This window comes from Orbicella faveolata, unplaced genomic scaffold (genome assembly GCF_042242905.1).
Source record: "Orbicella faveolata isolate gen_17 unplaced genomic scaffold, um_ofav_v1 contig_3, whole genome shotgun sequence".
Taxonomy (NCBI): Eukaryota; Metazoa; Cnidaria; class Anthozoa; order Scleractinia; family Merulinidae; genus Orbicella; species Orbicella faveolata.
Genome location: NW_028301558.1, coordinates 14,837,185 through 14,854,459, shown reverse-complemented (window position 1 = coordinate 14,854,459; position 17,275 = coordinate 14,837,185). Strand labels below are relative to the sequence as shown.

Here is a 17,275-nt window from a genome sequence, read left to right as displayed (position 1 = left end):
CACGATAGAATGATTTACTATACCCACAATGTTTGACACGTTTTCTTAGACTAATTTTATATTGCTTCCAGGACCAAACAGCTGCAATAAGGCAGCATGTTCTTCAGCAGCAGAGAGGGTACGTAGAGTCACACTGAATCTCTTATTAATGGTCTCTTTCCAGCGCAGTTCATTTTATTGTAAGGCAGTAGCCAGGAACTCGATCAAAACTCATTTCTATTCATTGTACCTCGAAACCTGCTTAGCTTGCCTTATTAATGCAAACTACAAATCCAATGACTTTAGTGAATGTAACAAGCTAGTACTGATTTAAAATTCTTCACCAAGTTGAAAATCACCAATCTGTTTGTTTTACACAGAAACAATTGGAATGATGTGCCCCTTCCAAGTGCATACGTGAGTATCAGACAACAAATGTGTGCTGCTTGTGTTCATTCCACACCGATCCATTAAGCCTCATTACTGTTGATCATCATTGCCTGTGTCAGGCAATGCTTCGTTATAGAGATACCTCATCAAACTAGCAAGTGATTTGCAGAGTTATAAGAATATACAATTTCTGTCTTGTTCCTAGGACGAAACTGCCATAAGAACACAGGCTCTACAACAACCACAATTAAGGTATGAACATGTTTATTACTCAGTCTTATATGATCCCTTTCACTTTGGTCGTTATTGAGACTTCCAGTCTCTATTTCAGGATGTACAATTATACCTTCCAGGTGCACCGATAACACAGCCTAGTGATTTCTGTCAAGCTTTGATATTCCACTCAAAAGAAGTTTACAAGAAGTTTCAACTTTCTACTAATCTCTCTTCGTCATATCTTATCAACATAAAATTTACCAATTTGTATATTTTACCATGAACTTTAGAAATTTGTTTGACCTTTCACCAGGACCAACCACCAGGATGGCTTCTTTTCAGGACTACTGGTGAGTATCCCCTCAAATTTCATTTTTGTAGATTGATCATCATCTCCTTAACCTTGCTTCCAAAGAGTCATGCTTTGTCTTGAGAGTGCCTCACCACGATAGAATGATTTACTATACCCACAATGTTTGACACGTTTTCTTAGACTAATTTTATATTGCTTCCAGGACCAAACAGCTGCAATAAGGCAGCATGTTCTTCAGCAGCAGAGAGGGTACGTAGAGTCACACTGAATCTCTTATTATTGGTCTCTTTCCAGCGCAGTTCATTTTATTGTAAGGCAGTAGCCAGGAACTCGATCAAAACTCATTTCTATTCATTGTACCTCGAAACCTGCTTAGCTTGCCTTATTAATGCAAACTACAAATCCAATGACTTTAGTGAATGTAACAAGCTAGTACTGATTTAAAATTCTTCACCAAGTTGAAAATCACCAATCTGTTTGTTTTACACAGAAACAATTGGAATGATGTGCCCCTTCCAAGTGCATACGTGAGTATCAGACAACAAATGTGTGCTGCTTGTGTTCATTCCACACCGATCCATTAAGCCTCATTACTGTTGATCATCATTGCCTGTGTCAGGCAATGCTTCGTTATAGAGATACCTCATCAAACTAGCAAGTGATTTGCAGAGTTATAAGAATATACAATTTCTGTCTTGTTCCTAGGACGAAACTGCCATAAGAACACAGGCTCTACAACAACCACAATTAAGGTATGAACATGTTTATTACTCAGTCTTATATGATCCCTTTCACTTTGGTCGTTATTGAGACTTCCAGTCTCTATTTCAGGATGTACAATTATACCTTCCAGGTGCACCGATAACACAGCCTAGTGATTTCTGTCAAGCTTTGATATTCCACTCAAAAGAAGTTTACAAGAAGTTTCAACTTTCTACTAATCTCTCTTCGTCATATCTTACCAACATAAAATTTACCAATTTGTATATTTTACCATGAACTTTAGAAATTTGTTTGACCTTTCACCAGGACCAACCACCAGGATGGCTTCTTTTCAGGACTACTGGTGAGTATCCCCTCAAATTTCATTTTTGTAGATTGATCATCATCTCCTTAACCTTGCTTCCAAAGAGTCATGCTTTGTCTTGAGAGTGCCTCACCACGATAGAATGATTTACTATACCCACAATGTTTGACACGTTTTCTTAGACTAATTTTATATTGCTTCCAGGACCAAACAGCTGCAATAAGGCAGCATGTTCTTCAGCAGCAGAGAGGGTACGTAGAGTCACACTGAATCTCTTATTAATGGTCTCTTTCCAGCGCAGTTCATTTTATTGTAAGGCAGTAGCCAGGAACTCGATCAAAACTCATTTCTATTCATTGTACCTCGAAACCTGCTTAGCTTGCCTTATTAATGCAAACTACAAATCCAATGACTTTAGTGAATGTAACAGGATAGTACTGATTTAAAATTCCTCACCAAGTTGAAAATCACCAATCTGTTTGTTTTACACAGAAACAATTGGAATGATGTGCCCCTTCCAAGTGCATACGTGAGTATCAGACAACAAATGTGTGCTGCTTGTGTTCATTCCACACCGATCCATTAAGCCTCATTACTGTTGATCATCATTGCCTGTGTCAGGCAATGCTTCGTTATAGAGATACCTCATCAAACTAGCAAGTGATTTGCAGAGTTATAAGAATATACAATTTCTGTCTTGTTCCTAGGACGAAACTGCCATAAGAACACAGGCTCTACAACAACCACAATTAAGGTATGAACATGTTTATTACTCAGTCTTATATGATCCCTTTCACTTTGGTCGTTATTGAGACTTCCAGTCTCTATTTCAGGATGTACAATTATACCTTCCAGGTGCACCGATAACACAGCCTAGTGATTTCTGTCAAGCTTTGATATTCCACTCAAAAGAAGTTTACAAGAAGTTTCAACTTTTTACTGATCTCTTCGTCATATCTTACCAACATAAAATTTACCAATTTGTATATTTTACCATGAACTTTAGAAATTTGTTTGACCTTTCACCGGGACCAACCACCAGGATGGCTTCTTTTCAGGACTACTGGTGAGTATCCCATCAAATTTCATTTCTGTAACTTGATCATCATCTCTTTAACCTTGCCTCCAAAGAGTCATGCTTTGTCTTGAGAGTGCCTCACCACGATAGAATGATTTACTATACCCACAATGTTTGACACGTTTTCTTAGACTAATTTTATCTTGCCTCTAGGACCAAACAGCTGCAATGAGGCAGCATGTTCTTCAGCAGCAGAGAGGGTACGTAGAGTCACACTGAATCTCTTATTATTGGTCTCATTTCCAGCGCAAGTCATTTTATTGTAAGGCAGTAGCCAGGAGCTCAATCAAAACTCATTTCTATTCATTGTACCTCGAAACCTGCTTAGCTTGCCTTATTGATGCAAACTACAAATCCAATGACTTTAGTGAATGTAACAAGGTAGTACTGATTTAACATTTCACACCAAGTTGAAAATCATCAATCTGTTTGTTTTGTACAGAAACAATTGGAATGATGTGCCCCTTCCAAGGGTATACGTGAGTATCAGACAAGAAATGTGTTGTGCTTGTGTTCATTCCATACTGTCCCATTAAGCCTCATTACTGTCGATCATCACTGTTTGTGTCAGGCAATCTTTCGTTATGGAGATACCTCATCGAACCAGCACGTGATTGGCATAATTAATACTTACTTATGCCTAGTGCCCTTCCTGTGGCATAGGCCACAAGCAAGAGTCCTCTAGCTATCTCTGTCCTGGGCTTTCCTTTCTTGCTGACTCCAGGTCAGCCCCAATCTCTTGATATCTACTTCCAGGTCTCGTCTCCACAAGTTCCTTGGCCGTCCCCTTTTCATGTTTCCCTTGGGGTTCCAGGACAAGGGTTGTCTTTTGATGTTGGTGGAAGGCTTTCGGAGAGTGTGTCCTACCCATTTCCAATGTCTCTCCATGATCTCAGCATGTGCAGGCCTCTGTGTGGTTCTTTGCCACAGGTCGTTGTTGTTGATGATGATAGGCCAACGTATCCGTAAGATCCTTCGTAGACATGAGTGATAAAGGTCTGCACATTCTTTGTGGTTGCCACTGTTGTCCTCCAAGTCTCCGAGCCATACAGTAGGACAGGTTTGACGTTAGTATTAAAGATCCTGATCTTGGTCTGAAGTGTCAAATCTTTGGAGTTCCAGACATTCTTCAACTGCAGAAAAGCTGCTCTTGCTTTGCCAATTCTGGCTTTAACGTCAGTTTCTGTGCCCCCCTCCCCTGAAAGTGGACTACACTCCACAGATAGGTGAAGGAATTCACCTCTTCCAACAAGTCATCATCCAGCCGAACTGGGATGGTGATCAGAGTATCAATATTGAGGACCATGGTTTTTTCCCTGTTGATGTTAAGACGAATTTGGGAAGACGAATCTTTTACATTGTTGGTCTGCTACTGCATTTACCGATGTGTGTGGGATAGTAGTGCCAGGTCATGTGCAAAGTCTAGATCGTCAAGCTGCCATGGTGTCTACTGGATTCCATTTCTCGCCTGCGCCGAGGCTGTTCTCAAAATCCAATCACCTACAAGCAAAAACAGGAATGGCGAAAGTAAACAACCTTGTCTGACCCCTGTTCTCACGTTGAATACTTCAGTGGGCTGCCCTCTATGAATGACTCTGCATGTCAACCCCTCGTATGAGGATCGGATGATGTTTAAAATCTTAACTGGCACCCCAAGTGTATCTCTATCCACGCTGTCAAACGCTTATTTGAAATCAACAAAATTGATGCACAGGGGAGAGTTCCTTATTGGACAGTTTTACGATGATCTGTAGTGTGGTGATTTTGGTCCACACATGATCTATCCTTGCAAAGACCAGCTTGCTGATCTCTAAGCTTAGCACCGACTACATCTTTCATTCTGTTTAGAATGGCCCCTGAAACACCCAGAAGCGTGATCCCTCTGTAATCTGTGCAGTTACTAAGATCTTCTTTCTTTGGCAACGAGATAAGATATCTCTCCTTCCAGTCGAATGGCACTTCTTCCACCACCCAGATCTTCTCAAAGAGCGGGTATAGCATATCCACGGTGTTCTCTATATCTGCCTTAAGTGCCTCACCAGGGATACCATCGGGTCCATCTGCCTTGCCATGCTTCAGTTGTCTGATTGCCGTCCCTGGTCAATGTGCTACTTGTCGCGGAGGGCCTAGCGACCACACCACGAGACTATAGGCTTATGACCACTCCTGCGGAGCATGTGCTCCAAGCGAGAATCTTTTCCTCCATGTCAAATCAGTCGTTGTGTTAGTAAATAAAGAAAATCGCGTTCGCGACATGGTAGCAGAGTGACTACCTCCACTGCCGAAAGGCCGACTTTAATCTTCCGTGGAGGAGAGCCTGTTTTAAACGGGAGAAGAACTGTCAACAAAGAAAAAGACAAAATTACGAATTCGCTTGCTCGATGAAATCAACAACAGCAGCCGTGAATTGAACCGTCCCCCCCAACAAGATGACAGATTTGGGCAACATAAGAAGACTAATTGGCCCAATGTAACTATCAACCTTGAGGCATCAAAAGAAATGAAGGAACGTCCCATCGATGGTGATTTAGAGCAACTTTTGGACGAAACCCGTGACAAGCGAGACCGCCTACAGCAGCATTTAACTGCTTATCAAAGCCTTCGCGTGCGACTTGAAGCCACTGCAAAAATCGCTGGGAAATCAGAATACGACAAGGTGATGAAAGATTATGAAGAACATGTTAACCTTGTTTTGGAAGTAGAAGAATTCGTGGCAGGATTGAGTTCAAAAATGGCCATGATAAAGGAACGAATGGAGTTCAAGTTACAACGCGGGACAAGTAAGGTGAACTTTGAAATCGAACAGAAGGCCGAAATTGAGCACCGAAAATTACAAAATGAGGCAGAGCGACTTACCCTGGAGAAAGAGAAACTGAGGAAGAAATTAGAAGTTGACACTAAACAAGGTACGAAACCTAACACTGTAAAATTACCTAAGCTTGACTTCAAGAAATTTAGTGGAGGGCTCCTAAATTGGCGGTAATTCTGGGATTCCTTTAACTCAGCTATACATTCTAATAAATCTCTAAGTCCAGTAGAGAAAATGAATTACCTCAGAGCTCAGCTAGAAGGAGATGCTGCAGATGTTATCTCAGGACTATCCCTAACTAATGCAAATTACGAACAGTCCATAAAATTGTTGAAGGAACGTTATGGACAAAATGAGGTCATCATCAATGTTCATTACACTAGTCTTATGGATTTACCTGCCTCCTCAAGTCAAACATCAGCCCTGAATAAGAACTATGATCTCATTGAAAAACACCTTAGATCATTAGAAGCTCTTGGAGAGGATATTGAGAGTAAAATGCTAGTGTCCCTGATAATGGCTAAGTTACCCAAAGATGTTCTCATCCACCTGACTGACCAGAAGAATGATGATGATGAATGGACAGTGCAGCTACTCAAAGATCAGTTGCATAGGTACATTAGTAACAGGGAAAACGCAGATAGGCAAAGTTCTGACAAAATTGATTGCAAAGGCTCAGTTGGAAACATGGTCTACATCACAGGTCACCCAGTTTGATTCTAACACCACTACTGGTACATTACTGTCTGAAACCAAACTATCGCAGAATCTCACTGGAAGAAAGAACATGATTTGCATTTATTGCAGTGGACGACACTGGAGTGATGAGTGTCAAAAGTTCCCTACTGTGACAGCTAGGAAAGAAAAGATCAAGGGACACTGTTTTATTTGTCTCAAACAAGGCCACCGCCAGAAAAATTGTACAGTGAAGAAGGCGTGTGTTTACCGCAAACAAAGAAATCGTCACCACAGAAGTCTCTGCATCAAGAAGTTTCCAGTTGAGAAGCCCTCAGAAATGGCACAGCCTGTTACTGAACCCTTATCTGCTACTGTTGCTACAGAACATACTTTGCTGTTCTCTGATGAAAAAGTACTGATGCAAACTGTCACCGTTTGAAATCAAATTTGCAAAAATCAAGAGAAGTGACCACCAGATTGCTTTTAGAGACAGGCAGCCAAAGGAACTACATCACCAATGAGCTGGCAGAAAAACTCCAGTTGGCAATCACAGGATCAGAAACACTGAGAGTACACATTCAGTGCATCAAAACCCGGAGAGCTTCACACCCCTGCCATTGAACTCCGGCTGTTAACAAAGGATGGATCATCTCTGCATCCAAGAGTCAATGTAGTACCCAAGATAACTGGTAACCTACAACAAGCATACTTCAACCCAGAGAAATTCAGTCACTTACTTAAGGACATGCCTCTTGCCGATTCAGTACCCTCAACTACAGAAACTGCCAACATAGAACTGTTGCTAGGAAATGATTATTACTGTGATATTTTCTCTGGTGATATTTTAATGAAAGTAGTCAGTCCAGGATTAAAACTCATCGAATCCAAGTTGAGATGGATCCTAACAGGCAGGGTGAAACGTCAGGATGACAAACCAGACAGCTCCATCTCAATGCTGACCTACACATCCAGTCCTATCAGTGTACATCTGAGTGCTCAGTCAGATGACCAGCAACCATTAGCTGAACAAAAGACACACCTTGAAGAGTTTTGGAAACCTTAGACCCTGGGCATCAGAGAACCTGTACAAGAAAATGACGATGACAAAGCACTGCAAACATTTAACGAAACGATCCATTTTGAAGACGGACGTTACCAAGTAACCTGGCCTTGGAAAGAAGAGTCTCCATCATTACCAACCAATTATGAACTGGCAATGGGAAGATTGAGATCCCAAGTCAAACGACTGTCACGAAATGACGAACATCTCCAGAAATATGATGCCGTAATCCAGGACCAAGTGCAGAAGGGAATTGTAGAAGTCGTTCCAGATGAAGATTGTACGAACACCTTGAAACACTACATTCCACACCATGAGGTACTGACACCTGAGAAGACAACAAAACTTAGAATTGTGTTTGACGCCTCCGCAAAGACCAGAAAGAAGAATCAAAGCCTAAACGAAAGCCTTCACCCTGGCCTTGTCATATTGGAGGATCCATGTGGTCTTCTCTTGAGGTTCAGGCTTCACAAAGTGAAGCTAGTTGCAGATGTAGAGAAAGCCTTCCTTCAAGTGGGTCTGCAACCTAATGATCGAGATGTAACAAGGTTCCTCTGGTTAAAAGATCCTTCCATGCCTAACCTTGAGAACAATGTTCAGGTACTGAGATTCACCAGAGTCCCATTCGGTATGATATCCAGCCCATTCCTGTTAGCCGCAACAATCAAGAATCATCTAACCAAGGCTGGTACGTGCATCGCTTACCAGATAGTGGATAACATGTATGTAGACAACATGATTACAGGCGTTGAAACTTCAACACAGGTTGATGAGCTATACAAAGAAGCCAAGACCATCTTCCAATCCGCTTCAATGAATCTTTGTGAGTGGGCTTCAAACTCATCTGAATTTCTCCAGAATATCCCAGAATGTGATTGAACCAGTGCAGAAACCATCAAAGTCCTAGGAACCTCCTGGAATTTGACCACAGACACCATTTTCATCAATGGCTTTCAAAATCTCTCCTCCGAAGTGACCACAAAAAGAGAAGCATTGCAGTCTGTCAGCAGAATTTATGACCCATTGGATCTCTTTTCCCTAGCCACTCTGAATGCAAAGCTGTTCATTCAAAACTGTGGAAACAAGAAAAAGATTGGGACAAGACATTCAGTCAGTCACAGCAACAAGAATGGAGCAAGATATGTGAGAGCCTGACTCCACTGTCCTCTGAGCCATTACCCAGATATATTGGAGGAGATGAACACAAACTGTTCTGCTTTACAGATGCCTCTGCCAAAGCCTATTCAGCAGCAGTATACCTCTACTCGTCAGTAAATGGGAAAGCAACTGCCAATCTGGTGTTTTCCAAAGCATGCGTCGCCCCAGCCAAGCCTCTCAACATTCCAAGGTTGGAACTGCTAGGTGTTCTTATCAGAACGAGATGCCTTAACTATGTAACTCAACAACTTCAGTTGTGCGTGGTAGATAGATTTCTGTGGACCGACTCACAGTGTGTTCTTCACTGGATGAAAACTTGTAAGCCATTGCCTGTGTTTGTTCAGAACCGGCTTAGAGAGATTACCTCACACAGGGACATCAAGTTCCACTATGTGTCCACTCCACAAAATCCCGCTGATCTGGCTACCAGAGGTGTTCCAACAGATGAACTATCCACAACAACTTGTGGTGGCATAACCCATCGTGGTTAACTGATCATCCATCACAATGGCCCTCATGGAAGTCAACACACTTTGACAGTAACATGTCTGAACAGAATATCAAACAGTCTCCTGGGCCACATGTTATGTATGAGACCGCAACACTGGCTGGAATACCAAGAGAGAACAGCAAAATGTCCTTTGACAAGCCAGTTGCACCCGTTGGCATCAGCGAAAGAAATTATTCCTCATTAACCAAACTACTAAGAGTGACCGCTTGGGCCTTGCGATTTATCTGAAAACTACAGAAGAAGAGTACAATCAAAGGTCAGCTTATATCAGACGAAATAAGCCAAGCAAAGGTCATGTGGGAGAAGTACGTCCAAAAGAGCGCATTCACACCAGAAATCAGTGCAGTCAAAGAAAATTCAAGAAACAATCTGCAGAACCACTTAGGCCTGCAGTTGGATGAAAACGGAGTACTAACGTGCCATGGTAGATTGATCAGTGAAAACCTCTCACAACATGCTGTGTTCCCAAAACTCCTTCCAAGGAACCATGTTTTTACAAGCTTAGTCATCAAGAGCTTCCATGAAAAGTTGATGCATGCAGGTGTATCTCACACATTAGCAGCTATCAGAAGAGAATTCTGGATTCCACAAGGAAGATCATCTGTAAGAAGAGTTCTACTCAACTGCTTGAGAGGCAGACGACATCAAGGAGGACCATACAGAATGCACGCAGTGGCTCCTTATTCATGATCAAGAATAAAAGAATCTCCGCCCTTTACCTACACCGGTCTAGACTATCTTGGACTCTTGTATGTGAAAGTCAGTCAGCCATCAGCAACCCAAAAAGTCTGGTTGTGTCTGTTTACCTGTTTAGTTGTTAGGGCTATTCATTTAGAAGTGGTTCATGACATGACTGCTCAACAATTCCTGTTATGCCTAGGAAGATTCATTGCCAGACATGGAAAACTGAAACAGATAATTTCCGACAATGCTTCCCAGTTCAAAGTAGTAAAGTCAACTGTTGAGGAAGCCTGGCAACTCTCCACGACAAGTCCTGAGACACAAAATTACCTGGCCAACGAAGGCATAAAATGGAGCTTCATCATTGAACTGGCCCCCTGGATGGGTGGTTTTTATGAAAGACTTATTGGACTTGTAAAGCAGTCTCTTCGAAAGAGTATTGGAAAGATTTGTCTTACTATGGTTCAACTTGAAACCGTTGTAAAAGAGGTCGAAGCAATTGTCAATTCCCGGCCATTAGTCTATTTAGGAGCTGACTTCAGCTCTGGATTCACACTCATCCCAGGAGATTTCCTCAGCCTAAACCCCAAAACAGGCGTAACATCCTTAGCAGAAGAAGATCGACAACAAGAACCAGATTTCCTTAGCAAGATGAGTTTTTCACAAAAACTCCTTGACATGTGGCGTAAAGGTCAGAAACATCTTGACATGTTTTGGAAGCTATGGCTCAACGAGTATGTACTGAGTTTGCGTGAACGGACCCAGAAACACTTAAAAGCAGACGAAAACTTGGGAATGAGCGCCCAATCCGGAGGGCAGCTGTTTAAGCAAGACAAGCCCTAAACAAACTGTTGAACATTTTTTCTCTGTAATAACTCCATTTCGTTCTGTTGAAATTTCCTTTCATCCCGTACATTGACAGTTAGAACTTTTCGGCTGGGGAGTGTCATGGAGGGCCTAGCGACCACTCCACGAGACTATAGGCTTAGTGACCACTCCTGTGGAGCATGTGATCGACGCGAGAATCTTTTCCTCCACGTCAAATCAGTCATTGTGTTAGTAAATAAAGAAAATCGCGTTCGCGACACCACTCTATATCCAGGTCTTCGGCTGCTGGCAAGAATTCAGGTGGGTTTTGTGGAGCTGGTCTGTTGAGCAACTCCTCAAAGTGTTCTACCCGTCTCTTCCTTTGCTGTTCCTCCCCCACAATTTGTCTACCTGCTTTATCCTTTACTGGTCTCTCTGGAGTCCTGAATTTCCTGATGCTCGTTTTGGTGTTCTTGTTAGCAATTGAGTGTTCTTTCTGTGCCTTGAATTTCTCGGTTCTTGTTCTGCTGGAGTTGACAGTTACCTTTTTCTCCTCTCCCACCCTAATCTTGCTAAGTGTTGCTGCAGAAATCCAATCTTTGTGGTGGCATTTCATGGGGCCGAGCACCTCCTCACAAGCTGACACAAAGGACTCCTTAATCACCCTCCAAGTACTATCAAGAGTGTCATCGTCTTCATTCAAATCCTGGAGTATTTGATACCTATTCTTGACTGTGACCCTGAACTCTTCAATCTTTCGTACATCCTTCAAACAACCGATGCCATACCTACTTCGTTGAGGTACTACACCTCTCCAGCTCTTCTTCAGTTCCAGATTGAGATTTGCAACAACTAGACGATGATCTGAGGCAACATCTGCACTCCTTTTCACTCTCACATCCTGAAGTGATCTTCTAAATTTCTCACCAATGCAAAAGTGGTCAATCTGGTTTTCTGTCGACTGATCTGGTGACTGCCACGTTGACTTGTGAAGCCTTCTGTGAGGAAACACTGAACCACCTAAGACCAGCTTGTTAAGAGCACACAGGTCTGCCAGTCTCTCCCCATTGTCGTTCATAACGCCAAGCCCATGCTATCCAATTACTTCCTCGTATCCAGTGTTGTCACTTCCTATCTTGGCATTAAAATGCCCATCCAAATTTCTGGAAAGGTATCAATCACCGGCTGCAGTATATTGTAGAAATGATCCTTAACTTCATCTTGCCTGTAATTTGTGGGAGCGCAGCACTGTTTTACATTCATGCTAATTCCCTTCTCCTTGGTATGGAAGAAGGCTGTGATTATTCTCGGCCCATGCGCTGCCCATCCAATGAGCGCGTTCTGTGCTGCTTTTGATAGCATCAGGGCCACTCATTGTGTATGCGGGCTGCCCTCATCCTTATGTCCTCAATACAGCAACTCACCCGAATTCAGTTTCTTTCAGCCGAATTGAGTCCATCTTGTCTCACCTCTCTTGGCCCTCACCTCTGCCGCAACTTGGGAAGTCTTTCCTGTTTCATACTTAGTTCTGACATTCCAAGTTACCATCCTGATAGCTCTTTTCCCGAGAATGATGTTCGGCCTTGTAGCTTCCAGAGTGCTGCGGCTTTCACCATGAGGCATCATCCATCCTCTTTGTGAAGGTCATCCTCTCCCAAGAGCTGAGGTATCTTGAGTGATTCTTGAACGTGTTTCTGTAGCAAGGAGCTGTTTTACAGGATGGTTACTAGCCTCACGCCCAACCCTCCTCTTTTCTCATCTGGGCTTGGGATTGGCCTTGGCCATAATTATTAACAATGTACAATTTGTGTCTTTTTTCTAGGACGAGACTGCCATAAGAACACAGGTTCTGCAACAACCACAATTAAGGTATGAACATGTTGATTACTCAGTCTTACAAGATCCCGTTCACTGGTCATCATTGAGACTTTCAGTCTCTGCTTCAGAATTTACAATTATACCTTCCAGGTGCACCAACAATACATCCTAGTGATTTCTGTCAAGCTTTGATATTCCACACAATAGAAGTTTAAAAGACGTTTACGAGAAGTTCGAATAACGACTGACCCAAATGCCAGTTTCCTTTTGCTCCACTGATGACGTTTACCAATTCTTGTCGTTTCTTTTTATTACCAGGGTTCTGCATTATGTCGTGATGTCACGCCTTCTTGTAAGTATTAGAACTCTATATAAAACATTTCCTTTCAACTTTTTTCTCCCTTCAGTAATGACTCGGATATTAAGAATCAACCTTTTCTGCCTTGCTACAGGGAGAAGTAGCCAACATAGGACAAGACCTGATGTCAGAGCAGCCCATAAGGTATGCACAGTACATACAATTGATGTCATTACTGCGGATTAGCTTGAACGTAATTCTAAGGGAGTTATATGTGGCAGAAAAGCAAAACAATGTCCTAGGATGTTTTCGGTGTATGCAACAAGCAGTTGCAAAACAAAAAAGTTAAGAGCAAATGAGGAGTATAGGTGCTGGGAGACTACAAAATAATACCATTATGGAGTACTACTGCTCTTCAGTGCAGATAACAAACAATTGTTTTGTCAATGACAAAGAATCTAAAACTCCTCTTCATTTCTCCATCCACCATATGCATGCCTTTAACGGACTGCTAGGCAGTAGCTTCAAAGTATATAAAATGTGAAAGACTGCACTTTCTTGATTCTCAAACCAGGGCCAGGGCCAGGACCAGGACCAGGACCAGGACCAGGGCCAGGGCCAGGACCAGCTACCGTGGTGTTTCTTTTTCAAGGTTACATGTGAGTATGAAACAATCATTACATGGTAATAATGTTAATTCCATATTCGACCGTCATATCTCATTTGTGCAGGTCTTTCTTCATCTCCTGAAACTTGTCTCTTTGTGGCTGTGCTATGTCTCAGGAGTTTCCCTACAACATTCTACCCAAACATAGCTTGACACACTTACCAAAAGGGTAATTTTGTCTTGGTTCTAGGACAGCACACTTACAAGAAGACAACAGTACACAAGGTAAGTGCATGTAGCTTTATACAGACACAGTTTGTAGTTTGTAGTGAGATAATAAACCAGAAAGCACTAAAACATAGTCTCTACCAATCTCTACTAATAGTCCTACATGCATGATTTCAATGGATTGTATACCTAACACAGCACTTTTGAAGAAAATAACAACTGACCCGAATGCCCGTTTCCTTTTCCTCCACCGATCACGTTTACCAATTTTGTCGTTTTTTTACCAGGATCATGTATTATGTCGAGATGTCACGCCTACTTGTAAGTATTAGAATTCTAGACGAAACATGTCCTTTCAAATTTCTTCTTACTTCAATAATGACTCAGATACTAAGAATGAACGTTTTCTGCCTTGGTACAGGGAGAAGTAGCCAACATAGGACAACAGTACACAAGGTAGGTGCATGTAGTTTTATACGGACACAGGAAGTTATATGTGGCGGAAAAGCAAAAAAAGTGGTAAGGTTAATCACATTTACAACTGTCGACACCCAAGTACAAAAGATACATCCCAGGATGTTTTCCTTGTATGCAACAAGCAGTTGCAGTTATTTTGTTACTAGGACGAAGCAGGTGCACTAAGAGGTACAACAGCAGCATGCAAAGTAGGGGTATGACGATTTAACAGTCACATTAAAATCTCTTAGTAATGGCTGATTCCCAGGATTAATATTTTTCAGGAACCAGGAAGATATCTCCTTTCCGCAACCTCCTGTGAGTATTAAACAATAAGTATATGGTTACAGAGTAAATCCCATATTTTTCCATCCAATCTCATTACTGCTGATTTATCATCTCCTGAATGTATCCTCTTTGGGCAATGGTTGGTTAAGGGAGTGCTTCACTCGAGGAACGTTTCCCCATGGCTTTTAACCCAGACCAATTGTGACACAACTACTAAAGGACTAATTCTCTCTTGGTCCTAGGACGAAGCACCTGCAACAACGGCACGCTTTCTGACAGAACCACAGTTGAGGTAAGAAAATGTTGATTAATCAGCCACTTGTAATCACTTTTACTTTGGTCATTAGTTAGGTTTCCAGTCACTGTTTCCAGAGCAACAGAGCAATTAAATACCTTTAGTGTCTGGACCACATTGCTGTCTAATGGAAAGGTAAAAGGCAAATTTGAACTACGTGGAAAAGAAGTGTGATGGTGAAGGACCCTTCTTCGGACCCTTCTTCGGACCCTTCTTAGACCGAGAAACCAGCAATCCAAGTGACATGGCTAACCATGCTATCTTTATCATAAGCAGCAGCTAGATGTGAAAGATTGCTTGTCCAAATAACTATTTTTTCTTTTCATATAGTAATAATTCGGAGGTGAAACGACCCTTTTCCCTCTTCCATCAAAATGTACCTTTTTCTACCTGAAACCATCGGTATGATATGGCCATGCATCGGTATGATATGGCCATTTTGAGGGGTAAAGAGTGCTATCAAAATTTACTTCTGTCCATTTAGAATGTTCAGGTCTCTAACACTTTGATATTTTCACTGCTAAACAAAGCCACCAGTCAATGTTTTCTCCTTCCTTTTAGGCAGAAGTTTGGAGAAGTCACAGATGGTCAACAATGCCAGGATGCTGGCACCTGTTGACAGGTAAAACTTTCATAGCAATGCACGCTCCTGAAACTCTTATCTTTGCCAGGGGCGCAAGACGAGCGACAAAATAATCCCCATTCATGATGAGAGCACAGTTAGTGCATTCGACACTGGTCCAAGAGGCCAGCTTCAAACCTGGTCAGAACCCTCCTGCTTTGTTATTGCAAAAACTACTTGATTTCCGTCCCATTTCTTGTTACTACTACTAACGAAGGTGATGTTTGCCACTGAAGGACTGACATTCTATTCATGGATGACAACAATACTTTACTGAACTGGAATGTTATCATATGCTAGTGCAGGATTAGCACAGTGCTAACCAATGTTTACAATTCGCCTTTCACACAATAAACGTAGCCCCTAACTGGTGTTATGTCAAGCAGTTACCTCCTTGGTCTCGACTTCAATCGTCAACTTGAGAATACCATTGGCAAAATGATTCCATCACTACACATACCTCCAACTTTGTTTTTAAATTTGCTTTGTTTCCAAGATTCATCCTACTTTGTCCACCTGCAAAATTAAGACCAAAAGCTACTGACTATAGTTTGTACGGGCTAAAGTTATAGTTACAAATCGAATTTTGACAATAATGACGATGATGATAATAATGAGGCTGAAAAACTTAAATGGGATTAATTTAAACAGGGTTTACGTTTCCCATACATGTATGTAAATTGCCACAGAAAAACCTCAATTGCTTGGTAAATTACCCCTGCCTAGTCGTGAAGGAATACCACATCTGACTATTTTGCATTTAAGTCCATTTTATAATTAGTACATTGGGCCCACTTCTAATATTTGTACCATTAAAGTTAATAATCAACATTCACTGCATTTTTATTATTGTTCCCTCAACAGAAAAAAAGCGGAGGAGAGAGAATACACCGATACAATGTTACCGTTAATTGCATGAGCTAAAAACATTCTTGGAATGTGCAACATGCTCGCATTGAATGAGCAGTCTTGGAGCAACACAATACTGCTTGAAGACCTATTTCAGTGTCATATCACAAAAAGTGTCTGAACGAACATTAAATATCTAATCAATTTAATTCTTGCAATAAACATCGGAATATAAAGAAAACATAAGGAGGAAGGACAAGCTAGAAAAGAAATGCAATAGTTTAACGTTTCTTGGCACTCTTGTATTACAATTACTTTATTCAACAGATATAAGTTTTAGATGGTTCACAGTTTTGAAATATTACTTGCTTAAACAGACCATGGAACTTTTAGTAAACTGTGTTCTTTAAGGTTATAGCTCAGGTTCTTTTCGTTAAGTTTATTTTTAGATGGTTCAACAAACGAGGGAATGGGGATGAAGTGCTCCTCTCGTCACACTTTTGCCCCCATAGGCCCGATTTTTGGAGCCCCAGTTCCCTCCAAATTCTACCCCTGGAAGTTAGTGGAGGCCCACTCCCACCAATCAGAGAGGGGACTCGACTCCTTCCTCTCTAGCCAGGAATGCTAACAGTGGCCCTGAGAGAAGGCCAACTTCCCCCTTTCCATCTATATTGAGCATCCCCCTGGGCTACAGGTTTTGTTTGTTGACACTCAAGGGATTCACAGGGCTAAAATAATCAGCGAGCACTTTGTCATCCACTTCCCCATTGATCAGCCACACAAAGTTGTTGTTGTCCTTACTTTAAGTCAAACAAGGGGAAGTCGATTAATGCATTACCAGCTTGATTACGTCATTGCATCTCGGTTATCAGCTGTTATACCTTCGTTTGCGAATTTGTGCGCATATCAATGCCAAAAACTAAAAAAAAAAACAATTAAAATGCCACATTAAAGTAGGTAGAGTTTGATACAAAATAATTAATTGAAAGGCCTTTAAATTGACAGCAAAAGCTACTGAATAAAGACGAAAAGCACGTTGTTTGCTATTTATCACCTCGCATCCAATGAGGACTCATAGAACTAACATATCAATATTAAAAACTGTAT

At 41.6% G+C, this 17,275-nt stretch overlaps 2 protein-coding genes and 1 long non-coding RNA gene across 6 annotated transcripts in view; 2 read left to right on the top strand and 1 right to left on the bottom strand.

The window, feature by feature from the left end:
* Positions 1–17,275, bottom strand: part of LOC149106535 (uncharacterized) — a 138,412-nt gene that overhangs the window by 37,847 nt on the left and 83,290 nt on the right. For 2 of the 4 annotated variants that reach the window (XR_016209846.1, XR_016209848.1), the window contains exon 4: positions 15,780–15,835. The exons of 1 other annotated variant lie outside the window; for it this stretch is intronic. This is a non-coding gene — a long non-coding RNA (uncharacterized LOC149106535). Of the gene's footprint in view, positions 1–15,385; positions 15,836–17,275 lie in introns of those variants that run through there. One more of the 4 variants, XR_016209850.1, reaches the window with a different exon arrangement.
* On the top strand, positions 3,446–17,214 carry LOC110048143 (uncharacterized). The gene is made up of 11 exons (XM_089298088.1): positions 3,446–3,482; positions 12,530–12,576; positions 12,933–13,027; positions 13,398–13,482; positions 13,681–13,715; positions 13,946–13,979; positions 14,080–14,114; positions 14,399–14,432; positions 14,645–14,694; positions 15,259–15,319; positions 16,184–17,214. The coding sequence occupies exons 3-10, from the start codon at positions 13,008–13,010 to the stop codon at positions 15,314–15,316; spliced, it is 351 nt and encodes a 116-aa protein (XP_089154214.1). The 5' UTR covers positions 3,446–3,482; positions 12,530–12,576; positions 12,933–13,007; the 3' UTR covers positions 15,317–15,319; positions 16,184–17,214.
* LOC149106540 (uncharacterized) lies at positions 9,932–12,511 on the top strand. Its single transcript, XM_089298089.1, has one exon. The coding sequence runs from the start codon at positions 10,069–10,071 to the stop codon at positions 10,741–10,743; it is 675 nt and encodes a 224-aa protein (XP_089154215.1). The 5' UTR covers positions 9,932–10,068; the 3' UTR covers positions 10,744–12,511.

Excerpts from the sequence above, each read along its gene's own strand:
- LOC149106540 (XM_089298089.1), top strand. The coding sequence starts at position 10,069 with ATGACTGCTCAACAATTCCTGTTATGCCTAGGAAGATTCATTGCCAGA.
- LOC110048143 (XM_089298088.1), top strand. The coding sequence starts at position 13,008 with ATGTCAGAGCAGCCCATAAG. Across the intron at positions 13,716-13,945 it reads AGAAGACAACAGTACACAAG|GATCATGTATTATGTCGAGA; the intron begins GTAAGTGCATGT and ends TTTTTTTACCAG. Across the intron at positions 14,115-14,398 it reads ATAGGACAACAGTACACAAG|GAACCAGGAAGATATCTCCT; the intron begins GTAGGTGCATGT and ends AATATTTTTCAG.